Source organism: Artibeus jamaicensis, unplaced genomic scaffold, assembly GCF_021234435.1.
Source record: "Artibeus jamaicensis isolate MK-2021 breed Jamaican fruit bat unplaced genomic scaffold, CSHL_Jam_final contig_797, whole genome shotgun sequence".
NCBI classification, from domain to species: Eukaryota; Metazoa; Chordata; class Mammalia; order Chiroptera; family Phyllostomidae; genus Artibeus; species Artibeus jamaicensis.
The window spans coordinates 7203825-7222500 of record NW_026521977.1 but is presented as its reverse complement, the minus strand read 5'-3'; the positions used below and the strand labels follow the sequence as shown (position 1 = coordinate 7222500).

Below are 18676 nucleotides of genomic sequence, written 5' to 3'. Positions count from 1 at the left end.
TAGGAACACAGTACTCAGCAGCAGATACTGTATGCTTTAGTTTCTTCTACATAAAGAGTGATTCTTTCTCATGCCTACCCTTTTGGGAAGTGGTAGCCTATGTATTTTAACCTGTTGGCACAGTCCTCGTCACTGTTCACTCAGTGTTGGGTTGTGGGTTGCCACTGGAAAACTATTGCATGAAACTTTTATTTATTGTGATTTATAAAAATTCCAAATCTGTCTTGAAAAATTTTTGTGTTTTGAGTCAAACAATTTTCTGTGAAGTTTTATTTAAAAGAAATTAGCATTCATTTAATACCTACCAGATATCAAGTACTTACATTAATTGCACATTAAAGTGTGCATTAATTTAACCTTCAGAATAGCTCTTTGAGGAAGATGTGTTGTCTCTAATTTTACACATGAGGACATGGAGGCTCAGAGAATTAAGTAATTCCTCAGGTTTACAGAGCCAATAAATGAGAGGCCTGGGGTTCAAGTCCCCACGCTAACCATTTCACTGCGCCATCGTCTTTCTTCTGGCAGTAGATTCTAAGTCTGATAGCAGTTTTCCTGTTCTAGGCACCATGGGTGTCAATTAAAGAATTGCTTTTGAAGTAATGAAAAATAATCAAATAGATTAGGCATAGTAATTGCAAAAGTTTTCCAGTTCTGGGAGATCATGAGGTGGTGTTTATATCAGAAGAAAAACCAGAACTGTCTAAATGATTTAGGATTCTTTCCCATAGAAAAGCTTGGGAGAAGTAGGAGTTCTCTGGCTTGGTAGGGGTGTGTATAAGGTGGTTGGTGAAGAATATCATACTTGCTTTTTATAAGGCTACCTCAAACAACTCTGTGCAATGATTAAGTGGAAACAATTGGATTCTGGTGTTCTAGTAGAGCTGTTTACCATAATATGCTACAGAAAATGCAAGTGAGATTAACTTAAAGCAGATAGCTATGAAGAAGGGAAGGATGGTGGAAGTGGAGAGGGAGAAATATAAGACAGCAGCACTAGTTAGTTCGTTAGTTAGTTAGTTACTTTGTTTGTTTGTTTGTTTTTTGTGAAGCTTGCCCACTTTGTGTATATAAAAAATGTGAAATTTTGGGCTGATGGTGAAAATCTTTCTTCATCTGTCACAGATAATTTATAAAAATCCTTGCCCTTATGTATGGGCCTTTTCTATTTATTTCCTGCAGAAGTTAGGGTATGTGTAATGTTATATGGTAGTCAGATTTTAAGAGGATATCTAAATTTACTCTAAATTACCTGAAATAAAACTCTAGATGGGTGGTGGGTTAATATATACTGCTCAAGTACCTCATCTTGTTTTTCTTCTTCCAAGCTGTCCTCACATTTACTTTTGTGTCGAAACAGCTCCAGTTGTACCTGATGCTTCTTTTGTGGCTTCTCTGATAAGAGCTAGAAGGTAGACATTTGATCTGTTACTTCTCTGGACCTTGAAATGAAGGGGCAGTGACATCCTTATATTATCTCACAATTGTCTGTATAAGAATATAATTAAGTGTTGATCATTTAGGCTAACCAGAAAAAGCATGCTAGGGAAAGCATAGACAGTTAACACTCAACAAATATTTGTTGTAAAATGTACTGGATAAAACTGCAGCCCTGTATGCCAATGGCGTAACTACTGCCGTAACCAACTTTGTTGTCAGACTGGAATGAGAGTCAAATAAATTACTTAAAGCTTACCTGTCTCTCTCCTTTCTCTTTCCCTCCCTCTCTCATTGTTAGCCAGTAATTAAAAACATCTAACCACAGAAGTTAAAAGGAAAGGAAAAGTAAAGATAGCAAATCTTTAGACTATGCTTGGATTAAGTGAGTACGTAGGCTAACAAATATTAAGAATAAAATTCTATAGAAAGTGTATGTTATTAAAGAAAATTCGAATAATGCTTGAAAATCGTTAATAATCTACTTAATTTAGATCTCCTCTCAGTTATCTTGATTTAAATCTGCCCTAAAGTTAGACCACCTGAGTCCAAATTCTACCTTTTTTATTTACTGTGTATACCTTATGTAAGTTTTTAATTTTTTTCAGAAAAAAATTTTTTGTGCCCTGTTTCCTTATCTGTAAAATAGGAATAATGACATTACCCAACTTCTAGAGTTGTTTTAAGAACTAAATGAGATAATACCTGCAACAGTGCTCAGCACAGGTACTTGTAATTTCTAAGTATCTAGTAAATACTATCCATGTATCTTCTCAACTGTCTTTTCACCACTCATCTATCCATCCACCTATACATCCATATTCATCCATTTATTTGTCTATCCATCAGAATATGTAGAACTTTTAAATATGAAGTAAAATTTATTGGCAAGGGTCTAGTGGAACAGGAGATAGCCCAGGAAAACCAGTTTATGTACAGAAATCTAGAAGCTTTACTTTAATTACTCTGGTTAAGTACAATACCCTAAATTTATTTCTGTCTATTTATTCAATAGTATTTAAATAATTGGCCCAATATTTGTTAAGTGTTTTGTTTGCGTAACATATTATACTCGGTATACTAGAAATGCAGCAAAGTCTAGGATTTTGTTCTTGTACTTAAAAAATTTGTAATTACTTATCAAAAATATAATGATGTCATATATATTGTAAAAAGATATGTAAGATAGTGTGCATTGATGGTTGAATGAGTGGTATAAAAATACATTTTCAGAACACTTATTAGATGTGTTTGGCAAATTATAGTTACCTGGGATAGTCTCAGTTTCCCAGAGATATGAAAGCAAGTTGAGGTAAGTATGGAGAGACAGGCAAAGAAAAGGCTGGGAGGTAATAAGTGCAGTCTGACTGTACCAGTCTGGTTAGAGAGTAAAGGGGTAAATTGTAGCCACTACGAGATAACTTAAGAAAGATTGGTTGGATTTGGATGGAGGACCTTGAATTCGAGAGTCAGGAGTTTGGACTTTTTCCTGTCATTAGGGAAGAGCTGCTGACTTTTCTTCATCTGATAAACGGAGTGATGGTAAGATTGATACCAACACTCTTGGGGAGGTGGAGACATACTGAAATTAAGAAATCCAGTGTAGAGTCTCTTGCAAAAGTGTAGGTGCGAAGTATAAGAAAGTCCTGTACTAAAGTGATTATGAATATGGTAGAAGGTATGAGCTTAAGAAACATTATTAAGGAGGAGTTGATAGAGCTTAGTGACAGGCTAGCAATGAGGATCAAAGATTAAAAAGAAAAGATGGATATACTGTTCATGTTTTGCACTTGGATGATTCTGAGAATGATTCTCTTCTGGGTGTGAATGAATGAGGGAGGATGTTGAGGAAAATAATGATGAATCTAATTTTAAGTTTGTTGACTACGACATAGCAGAGTACATCTTGGTATAAATATCTAGCAGTCATTTGAGGACTGTTGTATTTCAGGGAAATGAGAGAGAGCTCAGTGTTGTGGATATAGACATAAAAATCATATGAGTTAGATGTTAAGGAATGAGGTGCTTGGTAGGAAGAGTATACAGAGAGAATAATGTTTAGGTAGGTAGCATTAACATGTGAGTAGTAGTTCTGTGATTATCTATTCATTTTAATTTAACAAAATAAGCTTTTTGCTCATCTCTCTGATTTTTCCTCTTTCATTCCAATGTTATTGATTGTTTATAATGTGGTGTGCACTGTGCCATGTAGTTGGGATCCAGGAATGAACAAGAGACATGATCCCTATCCTTAAGGAACATACAGAGTAAGCTTCTTTTTATATATAGAACAATTTTTTTATGTTTCTATTGTTCTTCCACTACTATAAACTTGATACCATCTAAGCAAGCATTTACCTTTCTGATCCTGGAAGACATTCTCTGGCAACAGGTTTCCTTTTTTTCTTGCTGATACTTTTTATTATTACTATATTATAATGAATATTCTGTAGGAGCATAATTTTAGGAATGTACGAAGTTATTTGTCACTGAAGTTATAAAACCACTGATCACATTCCCTTTACTGGGAAGTTTTTATTGTGTTAAGTTTATAAGTAGGATCCCTTGAAAAAACTTCATATTATTTGAAATTTGTCAAAGTCAAGGAAAAAATCTTTTCCTAAAACAGTCTTATTTCTCACACCCAGACTGCTCTTAATCATATGAAATTTATCTCAAATCACCATAAGACTTCCAACTAGAGACCGGACTTTCCCTTTTTCCTGTTTCTCTTATTTAATTCTGCTTCTAATTTAAGTACAAAATCAACCCAGTTTCTTCATCTAACCCTTCCCCTAAAATATAACCCTTCCCTAAATAAAGGGGGGAATGGAGGAATAGGAATGCAACATAAGATTGATTCCATTTCAGATTTATAAAGGATGAAAGCATCATTCTAAGGAATGATGTATCAGATGCAAATGTCTAAATTTATATGCAAAGGTTCAAGCTCAGGCAATTATATGTTGTTGACAGTCCCTAATTCATTCCACTTTCACTCTGTGCAGTTTTTCTTTCTCTCCGTTTTTTAGTTAGAGGATTACAAATGATATTATTTACAACAGAGGTATCAAGTAAAAATGGAGTATCAGGCATTAGCTTGTTAGTATGATACACTCTTTTGATAAAAGGAAGACATTATTACCCTGGCCAGTGTGGCTCAGTGGATTGGGTGCTGGCCTGTGAACCCAAAGGTCACTGGTTTGATTCCCAGTCAGCGTTGTGGACCAGGTCCCCAGTTGGGAGCATGTGAGAGACCATGGATATCTTTTGCACATTGAAGTTTCTCTCTCTCTCCCTCCCTTCCCTTCTCTCAAAAAATAAATAAATAAAATCTTTTCTTTTCTTTCTTTTTAAAGGAAGACGTTATTGATGAAAGAAGAAAATTCCTATGAGTGTTCTGAGAATGGGAAGGATAATTTTTGACGTATTGGAAGAAGTGATATAAATCTGAATGTTTTAAATTTTGAGTTGGATATAAATCACTTTACTAAAATGCAGATTGGAGCAACATTTATATTTATATCTTAGGAATCTTTAGGGTATGGGAGAAGCATGTCAAATTTTCAGTGCTTTAATGCTAACCCAGGTTTGGGTTACTGAAACCATTTTGATAGTGGGCCAATGTAGCCACCAAATTTGGATGAGAATTCCAGATGCTGAGTGTTTCAGTAATAGTTGTGGACATGTACCCTACGTTCCCCTATGTGGTTATTTTTCTAAACTTGGATAAAGATGTTAAATCAATTTTGTGAGGTGAATTTTCAACCTCAAAAATACAAGCTACTTTAGAAGACAAAAATAAGGCATAACGTTTTTTCTTTTAAGGAAAAATTAAGACAAAAGCTTTTGAGGTTGGATCCTACCTGTATTTTCAATGTTCGGAGAGCTTTCTAGGCTAGAAAGAAATTTCTGAAAGCGTGGTTTTTATAATGGATGTGCTGCTGACATACACTTAACATTATCAGCCCAAATGACAGTGATATAATTTGCAGGCCTTCTACTCCGTCTGGAAGTTGTAGTGCTCTTATTGGTATTTGTATTCACTTTTTATGAATTGGTCTTTCTTATTGTTTTTTATTTTAATTTAATGTAAGACTAATAAATCTTATTGTTAAATAACATAAACATTGCATCATAGCTTTCCGCATTAAAATGCACTCCTTTTTGGGCAAAGCCAGAGAGATGTGTTTACTTTGTAGAGAGATTTAGATTTGATTTTTTGTTTTCTTCATGGTAATTATGTTTGCACTTTGCTGATCACTACTTGTGCTTTATTACAATGGAAGGTGACAATTTGATTGTCTTCAATTGGCGAAACAAGTAATTTTATATTCACTAAGCTGTCAGGTAACACTAACTCACAGTACTAAGAGCTCCTGGCAATGCGGCTTGGCACCTATATTTAACTGCTTTGATGCTTGTGTAACCTCTGCTGAATCAGAAATACTTTGCCTGCTGGAAATGGTTTTCAGGGTTGTACAATGAGGTTTTCATTAAGTAGACAAACTGAAAATGAACTGCAAAGCCACAGTTGTTTCTCTCCTCCCCTTTCTCCTTCGCCCCTCCCCCACCCTCCCTCTCCCTCTGCCTCCTCCTATTCGGTCGGAACCTGAAATGTATACCTTATTTCATCTCGAAAGAGAGCAATTGCTGGATTGCTTTATTTAGCTGAAGGAGAACCCCAGAGATGAGCTTATTTGTATAGTTTTGTTCACTGTCGCTATGTGTGAGCCTTCGTTTTTTGAAACAACCTGTAACTATCAATTTACATTCTCTTTTTTTCTAGAATTATTAAAAAGGGAAAATAGAGGCAAGAGTGGAAAAGTATTCAGTGACACTTCCCACCTTTTTCTCTGAGAAATGAATGTTTTGGTTTCTAATTTTTATTAAAAATTGGATAAAATATCTTATAATTGGGCTTCCATACTAGTATATTTCGAGCTGACAAATACATGTTTGATAATCACTTTAGCAATTATGGTTCTCATTTCATGTGAAGAGAAAATTCAAAGCGAATGTATATAAATAAATTCATTCTCTTATTATTTTATACAGCTTTCTTTTTTCACTCAAGCCATATTGAGGTCCTTCAGTTGAACTATGAAGTCATTGTGCTTGATTAAAATCCTCTAAGTTAGTGTATATTTATAGTAGCTATTGTTTGGTTTTGCCCTTATTGTTAAGCGACTGATTTTATTTATATATTTTTGGGCCTGGCCCCCAGAGTAGAGAATCCCAATGAGTTACTGGGTACATAAACCATGAGAAAAATTTGATATTATTTCTGTTAGGCAAAAAGTATAGATAGATGTTACATGAAGTCAAGTTGTTTTGATCCCGGAAAGAAAGTGGATATTAAGGGACACATGTAATAACTGTAGGTTTTCCATAGGCAGTCCAGCAGGCAGGCCAGTGGTTAGGCTGGTCGCTGCCTCTTCCAGCAGATACTAACCAATTAGACAGAGGTGGTTACGTGATGTAACATTATCAGGAGAAACAATTCATGAGTCAAAGCATTCCAAGACATATGAGCTCCAGTCCAAAGAACAGTCTTAAGCTATATAAAGTGACAGCAATATTGTCAGCTAAATATAAACTCTAGAAACACAAACTTTGATGACTTGAGAAGAATCTGTTCCAGGTAGTTCCTGTTTTGTAAGAACCTCAGAAGGCCTTTGGAGACAATTTTGGTGCTTTGTTGTGAAAAATTAGAAGCCTTAGATAAGCTAAAATCCTTAATTAAAGCCCCTTCTTAGACATATTTCAAGGGCTTCAAGCATATTTCATTTGCCTCATCTCTATTGATTTGATAGCTATCTCAAATTGGTGAATTTTCTTCCAACAGATATTGTCTGCATGTGTTATCGTATCTGTTCTGAATGAGCCACTACAAACTTGAAAAGTTTGGCTTATAACTCTCCAAGGTAGCTCTGAAAATAGTTACCTTCTTTTTCACTAAAATGTTCTCATTAAACTGATGGGAGAGAGAGAAAAACCTGGCAGGAACCTAGAGAAGTTTGAGGGTGTGGAGTTGGGGAGAGGAGGTAGTGCTGGATAAAGCAGTTCAAGGAATCGCTAACAACCCAAATGAAAAAGGAAAAGTATTAAAAGGCACGTCTTTATTTTAATGTCTGGGACCAGGGTTCCTTCCTCCCCCAACCCCTACATGCTCCCACCATCCTTAAATGTAGGAATTGGAAATACAGAAAGGTTTCTCCATCAGTTTTTGCCCTAGGTTGGCTGGACTGGCATCCTTTGTTGGGGTTCCTGGGCATTGTGCATTTGGCAGCCGAAAATATCTGTTAACTCATGCTCCTTTAAATGAGAGGCACTTTTATATTTTTTGAAAATTGGTTGTTTATTTCTCGGTATTGGATCAGTTGCAGGATTGAATTAACAATGAATTCTGTGACTGGAATAAATCTACCGTCGTAACCTAGGTGGGGCTGCAAAAAAAAAGTGACTGTTGGCTTGAATTTTTAATTTTTTCTTTAAGTAAACCAACTATTAATATGTCACTTTATGTTCAAATCAGGTCTCCTTTGGAATAAATGTAACATACCTAAACAGCGAATGCCATTTGAAAATAATGTTAGAAGTAATGAAAACATTTTAAAAATCAGGTTAAAAATATTGTTGTAATAAATTCAGTGGTTCCGATCTATAGTTACATTAAGCACCAAATGATAGTTTAGAGATGAGCTTTTTCCCAAGCACTAGTAAAGGGGAAAAAAAGGAATTTTGAGTGGCTATGCCTTATGACAAAGTTGTTTTAAAATAATCTTAGCTTTTAAACATATAGAAATAACTTAAAAAATAACATCAAACCAGAAAGGTTTAAAGTTCTAGAAAGTATGATTTTCTGAAATAGAGCACTTATTATGTACATATCCAATCCTCACCATTTTATAGTGTCATGGACCAGCTAGTCTTGATATCTTGTTAAAGGATATAAAGTAAATTTACTGTCTGAGTAGGTTCGTAGCGGTCTAAACATTCAGATTTTATACTGGGGTACTGGAATAAAATAATGATCGTCTTTCCAGAGGCACTCCTGCTGGCTTCCTAGAAAACATTATCCATTACAGGAGACTTTATCCCTGACAATCTCATTCCCAAAAGGCCTAAGCCCTGAAGTTCTTTCCAGTGGCCTGGCATCCTGGGAATTCACTTGATCTGCTGGGCAGAGACATTTCAAACTCGGGGAACACACGATGGGAATTTAGTTTTATGTGTCCCAAAGATATGTAATTCTCTTTGGAGGTTTTACTTGATAATAGCCATGCCCCAGAAAACCATCTTGTTTAACCAATGTGATAAGTTGACAATGTAGTTTTTCTCTCTGATTATAATGTACTCTGTGTAGTCAATACACTGGTACCATGTGAGTGTAATTTCCTCTTTTATTTTATCTCCAATGCACTGTATTATAAATAAACAGTTAAAAAAAACACCAAACAAATCTGTTGCATCTCCTTTTAAGATTGTACCACTGTAGACACTTGTTCTAGTAAAGTAGAATTGGGTGCATTTGATTGCATTTAAATTTTTCATGCTTCAGCAGTTTGGCTGGGAGCACAGTAAAGAAAAATCCCATGAGCGAGGATCGTTTAGAATAATAGAACTTGATTTTGTGTATTATAGCGGCAACATTTGCGCTGCTTTAGTTAGGGTTGTGTCAGCACTTCCATTGTAACCCCCTGTTTTCAGGGGGTATAACTAGGGAGATTTTTTTTACTACAAATTAAAAAAACAATTCATGTGAATGATTTTTAAGTTATAGTGCAAAAATAAAACAAAGTAAAGTCACATGGAGATTGACCATTTTCACAAGGATTTTTATTCTTTTGCATATTAGTTATATATGGCAGCAGCTAAAGTAAGATACCATTCTCGTAACCTGGGCGTGAAAGTTTTTGTAATGGAAAATTACTGGTATGAGCATTAAAAATAAAAGTAATCATCTGATATGACATTATAAAACATTAAAACAGGTGTATATTTGATTTATAAATTTATAAAGAGAGTAGCCATGGTGCAGTGGTTATATTAAAAGCATTACCAAGAGGCTTTGCAGCTTCTAGAATACTGTTTAGTTGGTCTAGTAAAATGTTTTAAAAGGGAACGTTAAACTAAAGAAATGAAATGAATGAGGATGTAATCAGTAAATTGAAGGACTCTTTAATAAAGTAATTGTGCAAAAAATAATCAGTAAATCGAATCTAATCAGTGAATCTGGCTTATTTAATAAACTGTGCATTAAAATGCATTTGTACATACTTTCCTTTGAAAAATCCAATGAAACCACCACCCCAAACAAAAACTACAACAAAATCAAATAAAAAACCAACCTGGGCCCTGGTCAGTGTGGCTCAGTTGGTTGGAGCATCATCCCATAAACCAAAGTGTTTGGGTTTGATTCTCAGTCAGGGCTCATGCCTAAGTTGGGGGTTTGGCCACCCCCCGACCCCGGTACAAGAGGCAACTGATGGAAGTTTTTCTCCCCCTTTCTCACTCTCTCTTTCCGTCTCTCTAGAAGTCAATAAAACATTTTAAAAATAAAAATAAACAACAAACATGAAATAAGCCCAGCAATTTTTATCAAAAGAAAATGCCCAGAGTGGAGCAATGCTAGCAATAAGAACAAAAATCATCTTCTCTGCTAACAACATATTTGAGAACTATAGTAAACACAAGAAACTTAAGTAAAATATAGTATGGAAAAGTATTCTTCTTAGAATAACAAAATCTTAATTCCCTTGCTAAAGGCAGAGATTTCAAAGTTGACTATACCTTCCTTGGTTGTTAGCATTATTGTCCTACCTTCCCCCTCTTCTTGTGCCATAATGATGGTGTGAGCTGTGGCTGAACAGTCAGAATCAATAGTGGTTTTTTTTTTAGAAGCCTATTTTTTTATTTTCAACCTTGATGTACATTTGTATTTGTAGGTACAAAATAAGAAAATTATGTGATGTTGTAAATAGGTAGCTTTCCTGAATGGTCACTGGAGGAATCACCAGAAGACTGTTGATGAAGTAGAGGTGAAGCTTTTCCTCACTAATTGTGTTCAGCGTGTAATTTCTAAACTTCCCTCTGAATTTTGATTTTCAATTAACACTCCCCATTTGAAGATAATTTTCTATTTAATGTAATTGCAGGAAATAATTTATTGGCTGATTAAGGCTGAGGGCCCAGCTTTCCTTAAGAAAACACTCTAACAAACCAGGCTTTAAACTCAACTCATGGCTTTGGACAGATTTAGTCTATTTTTACAGCTGCATGGTTGTGTTTAATTAGGATTGTACACTATTGTTCACTTGTGCAGTTTCCAGTTGAAATTATTCTTAAGAGACTTTTGCATTTTCTGTCATGATTAATTTACACTAAAGCAACAATCACAGATATTGCTATTGGAAGGAGCCAAGTCACTTTATAACAAAGAGGATGTTTGTTGGGGAGCTAAGTCCCTATGAGTTTTGGATTATGACTTTCAATTTTCTTGAGCTGTTTTAAAAAGCAGGAGTAAATTCATTATTTTGTTTTTAATGTGAATGATTACATTATTGATACTGTCATTATCTGAACTATAAAAACATTCTTGTTGTTTATGGCAAGCTCTTGATAAACTTGTGTGACAGTTATAATTTGCCTGGTTTTACTGTAGTATTTATGAGTCCAGTGAGGTAAGCTCTAGCAGGGGTGTCCAACCTTTCGGCATCTCTGGGCCACACTGGAAGAAGAAGAGTTGTCTTGGGCCACACATAAAATACACTATGACATGTAATCACAAAAATATTTCATAATGTTTTAAGTAAATTTATGATTTTGTGTTGGGCCACATTCATAGCCATCCCGAGCCACATGCGGGCCACAGCTTGGACACCCCTGAGTGATTCACGTGGACTAAGAAACATACTTTGGTATCATTTTCCTTATGTGTGTATACATTAGTCCATTTGTTAGTATTTATAGAAATTGGTCAAGAATATATGTACCTCCTTTTTGATATAGCACTCTTTAGAACATTTTATTTCTTTTCAGAGAAGATAGAAACATTCTTCTGTACTTCCTTCTCCATTTTATTGTCTAGTATCAAGTCTAATAGATGAAATTTTTATATTAGTAGAATGATTATTCTACATAGGTGTCAGTATTTTAATATGTTTCAAAGCACTTAAAAAACCTATAATACTTTTATTTAAAACTGTGCATAATTAGATTAGCTGATCTTATCTTAATTTTTTTTCACTGTAGGATACTAAATCTGAGCCCCCTCATTAATTGTGAGAAATTTAGCATTAGCTGTTAAATCCTATGTGAAACATGGGCTGCTACATAAAAACTACTGTTTAAATTGGAATTAACTTAATTATTTTTCTTTGCACTTGATATTTCCTTCACTGCAATATTCATGAAAGCATGTGACAGATTTGTAAATTTAACTGTTAATCTCAGATTTCTAGACCCTTTAATCAGTATTTATTTGTCTGTAGAAACAGTACTAGCAAGTTAATGATTTGCTAATTTGAAAAATGCTCATGTGGTTTCCTATGTTAACTGATTTGTGCATTTTTTAAAAAAATGGTATGAAATCAATTCATGTTAAAGAGCAATTAAGGTGGGGATTTTATTCCTTTCGTTACACAGCAGTTTTAGAGCTAAATATGCTAAAAACCAAAAATGACATAAAGTTTTAGAAAAGATGCTCAATTGCCTCTTATTTTAATTTTAAAATTTTTGGTGGTTTTGCCCTGGCTGTGGCTCAGTGGACTGAGTGCTGCCCTGCAAACCAAAGGGTTGCTGGTTTGATTCCCAGTCAGGGCACCTGCCTGAGTTGCGGGCCAGGTCTCTGGTGAGGGATGTGTGAGGGGCAAACACACATTGATGTTTCTCTCCCTCCATTTCTCCCTTCCTTTCCCTCTCTCAGAAACTAAAGAAATAAAATCTTAAAAAATAAAATAAAATTTTTTGGTGGTTTTATTTCTAAATATTTTGCTAAGAAAATTATCTTGATAAGGTGATATTGTAGAAGTTTTGAAATCCTGTTTAATAATAATGATTTTCTGATTGTATATGAAAGCACAGACTGGAGACCAAACAAACAAGCTGAATATAATCAATGTTTACTTGTAGATACATAGATGGATGTTCAGTAATTGCTTTTTCTACAATGAAAATATTACGCATTGTAGACATTTTACTATTTTCATACTAAGTGCTTTGAATCTTGTTTATATTTTCTAATATTAAAAAAGGCATAGTTGTTTTATATGCTCAATTCACATGTTATAAAACTGCCTTAAACTAGTCTAACAGAATCAGCCACTCAATCAATATGTCACCTAAAAGTTAAATTACAGCAGTTGACACAGCTTGAAGGGCTTTAGAAAAGGATCACATTGACACTGCACAGTGTTAGACCTAGCACTCAGTGCAAGGTGTAAACTGAGAATTCAGGACCAAATTGGCCTGGGACTCTCATCACAGATTACTTACTCTTTTGATTCTACTTTCTTACACAGACTTCTTGTATTCTGATGTAAAGCTTAAGTGAAATTTGGATATATGTACTTACAAATCATCTTCCAGACTGGGTCATTTCCCAGTTTATTCATTTTTTTTTTCATTGCTAGACAAATCAACCAAATTACTCTCAAGAAGCTTATAATCCAATTGGGAGAAGTGGGGGTGGGGAATACACACATACATATACTATACATAATGAAAACATGTTCCATAAAAACTTCATTTATGGATTGGTAGGCTAAAATATGCAGCAATTACTGGGAAGAGTTTTGCAAGTTAAAATAAAAAAGGGGAAGTGGAATAGATAAGCTAAGAGTTCTTTTTCAGTGGTTTAGAGTGGTTTAGAGTAAACATCTCTGAAGTTAAAGAACTTTTCTTCTTTTTTCAATTAGTGAAATGTAAGGTTTTTAGGGTTTTTTGAGGGTCATCAACAGTCCTTTTTAATTCATGCTGTTTTCTACTTCTGCAGAAGAATGTCTTCCAAGCAAGCCACCTCTCCATTTGCCTGCTCAGCTGATGGAGAGGAAGCGATGACCCAAGATTTGACCTCAAGGGAAAAGGAAGAGAGCAGTGATCAACATGTGGCCTCCCATCTGCCTCTGCACCCCATAATGCACAACAAACCTCACTCTGAGGAGCTACCAACACTTGTCAATACCATTCAACAAGATGCTGACTGGGACAGTGTTCTATCGTCTCAGCAAAGAATGGTGAGCGTTTAAAATCTAACCACTGTCACTAAGTGTATGTTGGTTAGTATGGTCTCATTACAAATAAATGTTTTAGAGAAAGTTCAAAATACATACTACTAGAGTTCATTGTGCTCAAATCATAAAACAGCCACCAAATATATTATTAATTATTCTAACTGGGAAAAATTGAAAAATAGTTTGTGATTTAGTTTTTGTCCATTATTAGGTCACCTTGACAAAATATGTTTAATTTAATTTGGGGGGAGATTTGGTTATCATATTCTCTGGATCTCTGAATTTAAGGTGATGAAGTTGATAATACCACAAAATACACATGATCAAATAAAGTGTGGCTGTGTTTTAATATTGACAAATTGTATTAAGCAAATATGTCTATGTGAATGAGGTCATATGGAGAATACATCTTCAGGAGGAAATGCAGGTAGTTTTCATTTTTAGCAGCCATTCTTGACTTATAATGAGGATTTTTCTCATTTATGTTCCTAAATATTAATTTCAAAAGCACATGCAAAACTTCTGAGTGTCATTCCATCAGACTGGAATAGTTCTCTCTAAAGGCAGAAGCAACAACATCAGACACATGCAGGGTGTTAGCCAGCTTTCTCATGTTCCATTCTGTCTTTAACCATCAAAACAGAAACCGTAGTGAGAAATATTCACTGTCTAACTTAAAGCAAAACTACTCATTTTTCACCATCTAGAACTGACCAAAACCTTAACATATTTTATTTCATTAGGAAATTTAAACTCTGTTTTATTTTTCTTAATTTTTGCTTATGTTAATTAGTGAAAAATATTTTGGTGGGCAATTAGAAAAAAATGTATTCCTTAATTAAAAATAAGGTAATATTAAAAATGCCTTTACTACTAGTAACATATATTTAAATTCTTGCACTATGCTTAATGTCTCAGAACCAATTGTAAGACTTGATTTCATAATATATCATCTTTTTTTCAGATGATTTTTCAGACATAACTAGTGCTTTTGAGCAGTAGGTGAGATTTAGAGGATTGCAAGAAAAAACAAGACTTTTCTAGACTAACTTTAGATTCAGAGGGTATCAACATTATAAAATTAGATCCACCGGAAGATTTATTTGCCTTGAATAGGGCAAAGAGAGAAGGTATATAATAAAGCAAGACTAAAAGTCTGTGTTTCTGATTGAACTTCAGTGGTTCATTTTATACCTCCAAGACAGCATAGAGGAATAGATATCCAGTCACTGCCATTGAATTTTTGGCAAGATATTAGAGTTGCGTTTTATTTTTATTTCAACCAATATTTATGTAGCACCTTCTCTGGGTGCAGCATTCTTCTAGGTGCTGGTGAACAAAACGTGCACGATTGTGCCCTCATGGAGCTTGTATCCAGGAGAAGGAACACAAACAAACAAACAAACAAACAAACTTGCATATATGCTTGCATATATACACAGATGTATGATTATAGTTGTGGTTTGTGTTAGGAAGAAGAAGAACAGAGTGCTCTGTGAGAATGTAATGGCACAAACCTAATTTAGAATGGATAGGTAGGAATGCCCTCACTGACCTAAGGATGATAGGAGTGAGCCAGGCAAAGAGTAGAAGAAGGAGTAAAAATAGCAAAGGGAGTCGCCTGTATGAATTATTTGAGGTGACAAAATATAGCTGAGTTTTAGGAAATTTAAGATAGTCTTGGTGGCTGGAGTGTAATGAGAGAGGATGCAATGTATCATCAGATGTGGTTGGAGAGATTGGTATGAGCTATATCCAACGAGATGTTACAGAAGTAAGATTTGATTCTATGTATGATGGAAAGGCATTGAAGGGTTTAAGAGTATTCCAAACAGATTATTCTGGCTGTAGTATGGATGGATGGGAGGGAGACAGAGCAAAGTGAGGAAGACAGACCTGTTGGGAGGTTATTTTAGAAATTCAGGTAAGTGATAATAGTAGCTTGGATTAGAGTGGAGGCTGATGGGATAGAGAGAAGGGGTGGGTTCAAGATATATTGTTGCTTTTATGCCAGATATAGCCATGGACAGATAATAATAAACTGGAAAATGTAGGTTAAGGCAGAAATAATACAGTTCATATTTTACTTTTTTAGAGAACACTTTGCTTATTTTTCTCAGCATAATTTTGTGTGTCTCTTAGCAGGTGCCAAATTGCTTCCATGAATTATTCTCAAAGCTTTATCTAAAAGTTTGTCAGAAAAATAGATATATTAATAACATGCTTGCCAAATTTATCTTAAGTGGAATTTATGGTAATATAAAATAGTTTAAATTCATGAATATGTTATATATTAATCTAAAAGAAATCATCCTTGTTGAAAATGTTTTCAAACTTTCACTTTCTCTTGAAGTCAGGCATTGCTTTCCACTGGACCCATTGTATATTCTGAATGTCTGGAAGCCAAAATATTTTGTTTTAACTCCCACTCTATAGTATTTCCCAGCTGTGTACTTATACGGTCCAGTAAAAGGATTTAACAAATGGGAAATAGCAGCTGCATTTGGAAATTCCCTTTGTGCTCCCTTTTCATTCAGTAGATTCAATACTGTGTGCTGTGTAACAACTGTAACATCAGTCCTGTAATGACTTATATTGCAAGTATCATATCGCCAAACAATTTTTCTTCTCGGGAAAGAAAAACAATAGAAGGATTTTAGGTTTCTGGGTAGCCCTGCAAACTTACACATGGTGCGTGTGTGTATGTGTGTGAGTGTGTGTAAGGGAGGGAGGGGGAACTGTCATGAAAGTACAACTTAATAAACATGTTACCTCATTCTACTTCCAAGTAAATATAAAGTACAAAAAGATTTTTATGCAGTTAAGTGAAATGTGTAGTTCTCCTTAATGTATCATATCTATTATTTACTGTAATTGAACCCCATAAAATAGTTGTGGGGAAATAAAATTTAAAAGAAGGTCTAACAAACAACAAAAATTCTATTAGCACCTATTCAGTTTCCATTGTTATTTACTTGTCGCAGTGGCCTTCCCTCACGAACAGTTAGAAACAGGCCCTAAAAGTTTCTTATCTACTGGGTTCAGAACAGGTTTGACTTTGAATCATCAAGACCACAAAGGAGTGTTTCTGTTAGAGAGAGTAAAGACAAAGCAGAGAAGTTCTGCTAGTCCCTACTTCCTGATTAGTAAAGAAATCTTTAAATGTTGAAATTCTGGTTATTTATTTTGAGGTGGCATTCCAATATAATATGAGAGACCACACAGTTTCAAAAGAAGGGAAATAATTTATTATGGCATAAGTAAAGAAGGAAAATAGAACTTTTAGAGATGGGCATTCAAAGACCAATTTGAGATTTAAAAAATGTTTTAGACTCCAATTTTAATTACGATTACTTATAGAAACAAAAAAGTTTGATTTTAAATTTAGTGTGGTGTGTCAGTTGGTGAGATCCATCCAAAGGCTGAAAAGTCAGTGTAAATAAGGATTCACTGACCTTGATTGTTGTGTACGAACACTACCATTTTCATTGCAGTGCCAGTGTACTGGCACCTGTTTTCGGTGGAGGAATATTAATGTGTCCCTTCAAATATGTTTTTGTTCCTGTTAGGACTGATTCACTAAGCGGGAATAAATTCACATAGTTTTTTCGTGGAAAAATGTTTTAATGTTACCAAGCATAGAGGAACATTTTGTGGTAGTGTTGAGTGGCCTGTATGTGGTACCATGTTGTAATACTTACCTGTTAAAGATTACTTGAGTATGTAGGAACTACTGAGTTCCAGGCACAGGGGCTTTCTTGTGAATAAGGCAGATGAGATCTCTGTATCATGGAATTTAGATTCCAGTTGTGACAGACAGTGAAGAAGTTTCACAGAGTGAGACAATTTTAGAAAATAAGTGCAGTGAAGAAAATTAAATGAGCAAATGTGATTGAGATGGCTACTTTAAACAGTGCAGAGAAGGTCTTTTTGATGAGGTGATATTTGAGTTGAGATTTGAATATGAGAAGGAGCAAACTATGCAAAACTTTGGAGTAAGTGCAAAAGCCTTTTGGGTGGTGTGTTTGAGCAACAGGAAACAACAGAATGGCTCGAGGGGAATAAATGAGGGAGAGAACAAACAGTATGAGATAAAATCAAGGAGGCAGGCAGGTGGAGGACAGATACCCTGGGGTATCATAGGCTAAAGTGAGGTGTTTGGACTTCACTTCAAGTGCAAGAGGAAGCCACTGGCTGATTTTAAGTGAGACTAACTGATTCATGTTTTTAAAAGATCACGTTGGCTGTTGTGTAGAGAATGGGTTGTAGGAGAGAAAATGGGAAACAAAAACACTTATTAGGAAAACTGTTGCACTCATGCAGGTGAGAGTTTGATGATAAGTGGTAGGGTGAACAATCAGGGAGGTTATCCTTTGAGGAGTTCCCGCTGATTCTGAAGAAGACAAGATTCATGCAGAAGGTGAGGAAATTATTTTAAGTAATGTGATGTGGGCAGAAGTTCATTCTTGAATGAACAGGAAATGAAGTTGCTGTGACCAGGGAGAGCTGGAGAGGGTAGGCTTCTCCTGGACAAAGAGTAGTCCCAGGTGAGGTCAGAAGCTTTTTGCCTAAGAGGAAACTGTTTGTAGGTGACTTTGGGGGATGGGCCATGGAGATGTGGGTAAGGCACCAACAGTATCTCTTACAAGATTTAAAAAGTGACAAGACTGTAAGTGGGATCTTCTTCCTACAAGTGCATGTGTGCACTTAACATGCATGTTTATGTTGATATATATTTTAAGCCAAAATGGGATTATATGCATCTGGTTTTTAACTACTAGTCCAATTAGGTAGAAATAACCATGCTGGACTCTCAGCCTCAAAATATCAGAACTCCTTTATTTTGGAGACCAATTAAATTCCCCCGAGTGAGTTTTATTTTCTAGAAAAGTTTTAAAAGTATTTTTCTGCTATAAATAAAAGATGCCAATAAGATGCCCTTTGTTGTAATTAAAAGAAAATAATAATAGGTGTGGAGACATTTAATAAATAACTGTCGGGAA

The 18676-nt window shown here is 35.0% G+C and overlaps 1 protein-coding gene across 20 annotated transcripts in view; it reads left to right on the top strand.

The window, feature by feature from the left end:
- The window catches only part of SOX6 (SRY-box transcription factor 6), a 625241-nt gene that overhangs the window by 246440 nt on the left and 360125 nt on the right, over positions 1-18676 (top strand). For all 20 annotated transcript variants that reach the window (XR_008392936.1, XM_037150551.2, XM_053672994.1 and 17 more), the window contains one exon: positions 13436-13676. Coding sequence is in view for 19 of the 20 variants with exons in the window: in XM_037150551.2 (XP_037006446.1) it covers positions 13440-13676 (237 nt within the window). In the remaining variant the exon portion in view is untranslated. The remainder of the gene's footprint in view (positions 1-13435; positions 13677-18676) is intronic.